This window comes from Diabrotica undecimpunctata, chromosome 7, assembly GCF_040954645.1.
Source record: "Diabrotica undecimpunctata isolate CICGRU chromosome 7, icDiaUnde3, whole genome shotgun sequence".
In the NCBI taxonomy this organism is placed as follows: Eukaryota; Metazoa; Arthropoda; class Insecta; order Coleoptera; family Chrysomelidae; genus Diabrotica; species Diabrotica undecimpunctata.
The window spans coordinates 134,745,730-134,753,582 of record NC_092809.1 but is presented as its reverse complement, the minus strand read 5'-3'; the positions used below and the strand labels follow the sequence as shown (position 1 = coordinate 134,753,582).

Below are 7,853 nucleotides of genomic sequence, written 5' to 3'. Positions count from 1 at the left end.
AAATCTCATTTTGCATAGCCTCTGGTACAACTATTAGCTCTTTACCGTCTACGTACTTATATAAAATATCATTCTTTAGGAAATAATTATTATATTCGTCTTCTCGTTCCAATATTTTCTTAATTGATAAAATATATTCGTCTTTTTCTTGCGCTATTTTTAGCCTTTTAATAATTCCGCATTCTATTTTCTCGTCCTCTGACAATACAGCACAATGTCTGCTAAGAGCATCAACATGAGACATTCGGGTGCCTGATCGATGTTCTATTTCGTATTCGTATTCCTCTAATAGTAAAGCCCATCTTGCTACTCTCGTAGTTAGATCTTTTTTGTCCATCGTCTTCTGGAAGGCTTGGCAATCTGTTACGATTTAGAATTTAGTACCTAATAAATAAGTACGGAACTTCTTCACTGCTTGGATGATGGCTAATACTTCTAATTCGTAACTAGAGTATTTTTCCTCTGGTGGTGTCGTCTTTTTGCTCATATAATATATCGGATGAAATTTATTATCCAGATAAGATTTTTGCATCAGACAAGCTCCGTATCCGTATTTGCTTGCATCTGTGTGGAGTTCTAAATCATAACCCGGCTTGAAAATTTGCAAAACTGGTCCATTACTCAAAAGACATTTTAATCGTTCAAAAGCTTTTATTTGAGGTTCTTCAAATGTAAACACTTGGTCTTTCTTAAGCAAATCGCTTAACGGCTTGGCGATCACTGCGTAAGAATATATGAACTTTCTAAAATATCCGGTTAGTCCCAAAAATGATTGTACTTGTCTTACTGTGGTTGGTGTTGGATATCTTTTTATGGCTAACGATTTTTCTTTCGATGGTTCAATATTATTGTCCATGATTATAAATCCCAAAAATTCTATTCTTCTCTTCAAAAATTGACATTTCTTCTTCTTGATTTCTAGTCCATAATCTCTTGCTTTATCTAAAACTATTTTAAGTCTCTCTAGTCCTTCTTGTTCGGTATTACTCAAAATAATAACGTCGTCCATGTAATACATTACAATCTTCTTTCTAGTGAGTTCTCTAGCGACGAATCTTTGAAAAACTGCTGGGCTGTTGCAGAATCCAAAAGGGCATTTTAGAAATTCGTATTGTCCATCGGGCGTCACAAAAGATGTATACTTACGACTTCCTTCTTCAACGTCTACGTGAAAAAATCCGTTTTTAAGATCTATAGTACTGAAATATTTAGCTCCTTGTAGGCTATCAGTTACATCTTCAATTAATGGTAAAGGAAATCTATCTTTTACAACACGTTTGTTTAATTTCCTATAGTCACAGCAAATTCTGGTATTTCCGTCCTTTTTCTTTACCAATACAATCGGACTTGCAAAATCTGAACTGCTCTCTTGTATTATTCCTTCATCTAGCCAGGTTTGTATTTGTTCTCGTACGTCTTCTTTCTCAGATATTGACAATCTCCGTGGGCTTTGATATATTGGTTCCTCGTCTTTTAAAATGATCTTCATTTCAATTTCCGTTGAACATATTTTCCTTGGTTCATATTCCGTTATCATTCTTTCTACTTCTTTTTTGCATTGGTCGTCTTTAATGTGGCTTACTTCAATAGTTTCCTCGTTGGAGAAAATTACCGGCGTTTGAGGTGGAATTATGTGTGATTCCACTTGCTTTCAATCTTCAACTTACTTATACCGCCGGTATTCTTTGGGTTTTTAAGTGGACTGTATTATTTTAATTGTACGTAAAGAATACTAGTAATTTACAACTAACTTTTATTTCTTAACGTATTTTAGGTAACACAACCTAGTGAGTACTATATGTGACAATATACGTGGTTACGCAAATTTATTAGTTTCACAATCGCGGAGACAAATTTTCTTATTGCTAAACACTTGAGAGAGAGAGACACGCTCTGAGAATCTAATCACAAATTTTGTTATTAAAGCACCATGTTTCTTCCGCGAGAGTTTGTAACAGACAGCCGAGGGTTTTTCTTGGGACCGTCGGTCGCCTATGTCGGGAACAGGTCATTTTTAACGGGGTTTAGTAAGTACCGTTAGAGTTTATTGATGGAATGAATAGGGCGTCTTGGCATACAGGGTGGAGTACAGTTATGAACAAAGGGAAATATACTATTTTGAAAATTACAGGGTTGTAAACAAAATCAGTTTACAACCATACTGCCCCCCAGAGAATGTCTACTATCTTGTAGCCTTACTTTTACTATAAGGCGGAAGAAGGGCCAAAAACATGCGTTGAAGTCTCATCTTGCGGTAAGGGGATCAGTCTAGTGATAGGGCGAATGAACGTTCCACTTTTCGTGCGAACTTGAACTGCTCGAACGTTGTGGTCTTTTCCTTCATAAACTTCGGTCACCCGAGCTAGTGGCCACTGTAAGGGAGGGTAGTCAAGGTTTTTAACCAAAACTAAATCGCCGACTTTAATATTAGGAGTTACGTGAATCCATTTGGGTCGGTTTTGGAGCCGATTTAGGTAATCCGAGGTCCAACGCTTCCAAAAGAGTTGCTGAACTCGAGTACACTGCTGCCAGCGCTTCAGTCGATTATCCGGAGTGCATGAAATATCTACCTCTGGATAAGATAACATGGGAGCACCTATTAAGAAGTGTCCTGGAGTAAGAGGCTGTAGGTCTAATGGATCAGTAGACAATGGGAATAGAGGGCGAGAGTTAAGAATGGCCTCTATTTGAGCAAGAATAGTGCAGAATTGTTCAAAGGTATATACAGAGTTACCAGTGATTTTAATCAAAAGTGACTTAGCACTTTTAATTGAGGTTTCCCATAATCCACCCCAGTGTGGGGATCTGGGAGGAATAAATTTCCAAGTGATATTTTGAGAAGCAAGGAACTCGTGAAACACATGAGGCTGTGTTGAGAAATGTTTTCTAAGAAGAGTGAGATGGTTATTGGCACCCACAAAATTAGTTCCATTGTCACTGTAGATAATGGATGGGATACCACGTCTAGCTATGAATCTTTTAAGACAAGCCAGGAAGGCGTCTGTCGTGAGGTCAGACACTGCTTCTAAATGGACTGCTTTGGTAGCTAAGCATACAAACAATGCTATGTAACCTTTAGATGTAGGGGCTCTTCTCAAGGAAGAGGACTTTATGCAAAAGGGGCCTCCAAAATCTATTCCTGTGTTTTCGAAAGGTCGTTTCGATGTGACTCGTTCACGAGGGAGATCTCCCATAATTTGGGTTGAGGCGATGGCATTAAACCTAAAGCAAGTGTTGCATGAGTGTATTATACGTTTTACACACCTAAGTCCGTCAAGGGGCCAATATCTTAAGCGGACATTGTTTAAGGTGGTTTGAGATCCTGCATGTCCCAGACGCTGATGCTCTGAGGTGAGCAACAGTGTAGTGAAGTGATTACGCGCAGGGAGCAGTAAGGGGTGTCGTTGATCAAAGGGTACATCCGAATACTTGAGTCGACCACCTACTCTAAGTAATGTAGACCTGTCAATGAAGGGATTTAGTGAAGCAATTTGCTTGTTAAGTAACAATCGACCTTGTGTCAGAGATAGTATTTCGGACTTAAAGAAAATGGCTTGAACTTGACGTATTAGGAATAGTCTGGAATCTTGCAATTCCTTAGGAGACAAATGACCAGATAAGCGGTCTTTATGTCGGGCATTGTACACAAACCGACGTATGTACGCCATGGATTTTATAAGTTTAGTGAATGATGAGAATCGGTTTATATATTCGATCCAACAATTTTTCTGAGTTTTGGTATATACATTAACTCCTTTCTTTTCTTCAGGGAGATTGACCATAGGCTCAAACGAGCTATTTTTAAACAAATAGCTAGATCGATCTAGTAGAAATGGTGGTCCAGATGCCCAAAAGGATCTGGCCCGATCTGAAAGCTTACCCCGAGATAAGAGGTCTGCGGGATTGAGTTCAGACTTTATGTGCTTCCACTTTGGGGAAGGGCTAGCGTTTTGGATTATTTCCACCCTGTTTGCCACAAAGGTAGACCATTTTTTGGAAGGTGAGTGCGCCCAAGAGAGAGCTACCATAGAATCTGACCACAAGATACTGTCAGAAATAGTAAGAGAACGAGATATTATGGCATAAAGCTTGGTGTAAAGACTGGTTAAGAGAACCATTGCACACAACTCAAGTTTAGGTATAGTGAGAGGTTTTCTCACTGGAGCTACACGCGATTTTGCAGCAATAAGTGTAGATGACACAGATGAATCAGAGTATTCTGCTCTTAAATACATGCAACATCCATATGCCTGAGTACTGGCATCACAAAACCCATGTAATTCGACTTGGACTACGTCCTTTTCTTCGATTATGCACCGAGGAATCGAGAAGGAGGACAGGTTGGTTAAACTTGACAAGAACTTAAACCAACTGTCTAAAAGATCGGGATCGGTTATAGTGTGGTTACAAGAGAGATTTTTGGCCCATATTTGTTGCATTAGAATTTTTCCGTGAACAATTACAGGATTGACAAATCCTAGAGGGTCATAGCACTGCGCTATGACAGAGAGAATTTTTCGTTTGGTAGGTAAACTAACAGTAAGCGACTCTGGAATGGCAACTTGGAATACATCAGTTGCAGGATCCCACTTAATGCCTAGCACCTTGCATGGCCCTTTGTCAGAAATAATGTCCTTTGACCCGCTGCTAAACTCTGCAGAAGACGCAGCAAGAGATGAATTGGATCTGATCTTGTGTATACTGAAGCCAGCGGAAGAAAGAGTAGAGCTTAACGAACGACGCAGTGAAATGATTTCTTTTTCAGTACTACAGCCTGATAAGATGTCATCCACATAAGTCTGATATAATAGGGTGTCTTTCACTGCCGTTGAACAAGAGGTATTTTGAGCAATGTCCTTTAAAACTCGACAGGCCAGATATGGAGCACTCTTTTGACCAAATGAAACTGTAGTTAGTTCAATGCAAGAGAATTGATCTTGTGGAGTTTCTCGCCACAAAGCGTTCTGAAGAAAGTGAAAGGAGGGGTTTAGTTTCACCTGCCGATACATTTTCGTTATGTCAGCAGTAAATGCAAATTTATGAGTTCGGAATCTGGTAAGAATTTCGAACAGTTCGGGCTGAACCTTAGGACCACGGAGAGTGATATCGTTTAGGGAGAGAGCTGAAGTGGTCTTAGCCGAAAAGTCGAAAACGACTCTCATTTTCGTAGTAGAGCTTTGGTCTCGTACAACTGCTAAATGTGGGACAAAGTATTTATTCCCAAATTTGGAGTTACAAAGGGCCAGAGGGACTTCCCTTCCGTGTCCTAGCTCAATATACTCCATCAGAATTTTTCTATATTCTTCCTTTAGGAAAGGATGCTTGACAAATTTCTTCTCAAGGGAAAGGAATCTGTTTTTAGCACACATAAATGAATCGCCCAATTCTTTGTGAGCTAAAGAGTGAATGAGAGGGAGGTCGACCTGGTAGCTGCCGTCTTTTAGAATTTTAGTCGTCGAAACAAAGATTGCTTCGGCAAGCTCATCCTGTTCCGAACTTTTAGAAATATCAAGCTCTTGTTCCTGTTGAAAAAAGCGATCTAGGGTTTCATTAAGTGATTCTTCGGTTTCTTGAAAACCGAGGGTCGAGTGAAATGTGTACGATTTTGGGTGAGGTTGAAAGTGGGGTTTAAGATAGCTGAGTGGTACAGAGCCAGACACAACCCATCCTAGCTGTGTCTGTATAAGAGAGGGCAATCCTTTCCCCAACTTTTCAAGTCCTGGTAGCAACAGCTCATAGTAGGCATCAGCTCCTATGAGCAAATCAATGCCAGCTGGTTGACCGAAATCTTCGTCGGCCAGCCTATTTAATATATGAGAGGGAATTTTAAACTTTCTTATGTCAATGGCTATCTGAGGCAGGCAATTTGTAATAGAAGGTATTACTGCACAAGAAAGAGTAAACCGCTTAGCAGAAGAATTGCTAGGAAAGATATCTATTGTAACTCTTTCCTTAATGACATTACTATCATTAAGGATTCCCGAGATATGCAGACTGGAAGGATGCCGTTTGCATCCTATTGATTTAGCTAGTGACTCAGTGATAAATGAACTTTGACTTCCAGAATCCAGAATGGCTCTGGCTAGAATAGGTCGTCCATTTACTGGATAAATGTGAACTTTGGCTGTAGCCAACAAGACGTGAGTGTCATGTGTAGTGATTGTCGATAGTACAGTTGAGCGTGAAGTGAAGTTATTTTCATGTACGACGCTGGACTGGTCAATTTCTGGCTGAGTCGTCAGAAGAGTATGAGATATAGAACGAGTGGAAGACTCTCCGTGGTTGAGTGTGTGATTAGAGGGCTCAATTGGAGTATGAGTGTTAGCTGCTGAGCTGCGAGTGTTGTGTAAAAGAGAATGGTGCCTCGAGTGGCATAGGGAACAGGAAGACTTTGAACCACAGTTTTGTAAAAAGTGCTTACTACCTAAACAGTTATAACAGAGCTTATTGGCCTTTGAATATTCAATTCTATCAGATACAGGCAATGAACAAAACTTAGTGCATGAGTAGATGCGGTGATTTTGCTGCGAGCAGTAACCACATCCTTTGGGCTGTGAGGTATATGGTTTTGATTTTGAATCCATTTGACTGGAGGGGTTTGATTGTGAGTGAAAAGCTACCTTAAACTTACTTGGGTGAGCATGGTCATTACCTTGAAATCTAGTCACTTTAGACGTGGGTTGGGCCGCAATGGAATTCTCAGAGTTGATATTTTCCAGAACAACACAACGGTTACTCAAAAAATGGAAAAAGTCATCAATAGAAGGACGCTCATTTACTGAAACTTGCTCTTCAAATGAGCGACGAGTGCTATAATCAAGTTTTTGTTCCAATAAATGAACAAGTAAGGATTCAAACAATTCTGCTTTACTTAACTTTACCGTATCTAAGGCATCCAAAATTGCCTTAGAATTTGCAACGAATTGTCTCAGCCATTGCGAAGTACATTTTTGCAATGTAGGAGTGGCTAGTAACTGCTGATAATATGAGCGGATTATCTGCCATTGGTTACTATACCGGCTGTGTAATAAATCTAAAGCTATGACAAAATTATCATCAGTTACCGGCAACCTATCAATTAGCTTTAACGCTTCTCCCTTTAGATATGATTTTAAATAAAAGAATTTCTCAACATTTGATGATAACTGTGAATTATTGACAATTAGGGCTCTGAATAAGTCGATAAACGAAGGATATTCGATGCAATTTCCACTAAATGTGGGTAAGTGAATATTTGGTAGCTTAATATTTATATGAGAGTGGCCACTACGAGAGAAATGATCAGGATCTGGTCGGGAAGACACTTGATTTAAGGCTTCGACTTGAGCTTGTAGGGTACATTTTAGATCCAGACATTTATTTTCATATTCCTCTCTGTCCTCTGAGTCACTAGGTAAGTCCAGTAACTCAATTTCATTTTGAATGGAGTCATATTTAGCTAAGTTCTCCTTGAGAAGGTCTATACGAGACAACAGCTGATGTTTATCATCACAAGATGTATTAGCGCTGTACCACTTTTCTATGCGGGTGAATTGCGCCTTGTAAGTACTACGCTTTTTCTTAAGAGTGTCCATGTTTGTATTTACAAACAACGAGTTGACTGCGAATTTACTAAGAATTACTAGAGAAATATAAGAATACTAAGAAAGAGAAGTATCTTTTGCTAAACTAACCTAACCCTTCGAGTAAACTACAAAGATAAGACACAGAGTGAGAGAGAGAGATGCAGAGAGGTCTATATTTTTTTTTAACAACACTTCTATTGAAATACAAAAGGGCAAATGCTGAACAAGACACAGAACGAGAAATAAAAAGAAGTATTCTTGCTAAATCCAAATGAGAATAACAGTATA

At 39.3% G+C, this 7,853-nt stretch overlaps 1 protein-coding gene across 1 annotated transcript; it reads right to left on the bottom strand.

Annotated features, from left to right (window-relative positions):
* Positions 1-2,204: 2,204 nt before the first annotated feature.
* Positions 2,205-7,574, bottom strand: LOC140446642 (uncharacterized). The gene has a single exon (XM_072539230.1). It carries the CDS (start codon positions 7,572-7,574, stop codon positions 2,205-2,207), a length of 5,370 nt encoding a protein of 1,789 aa, XP_072395331.1.
* Positions 7,575-7,853: the final 279 nt, after the last annotated feature.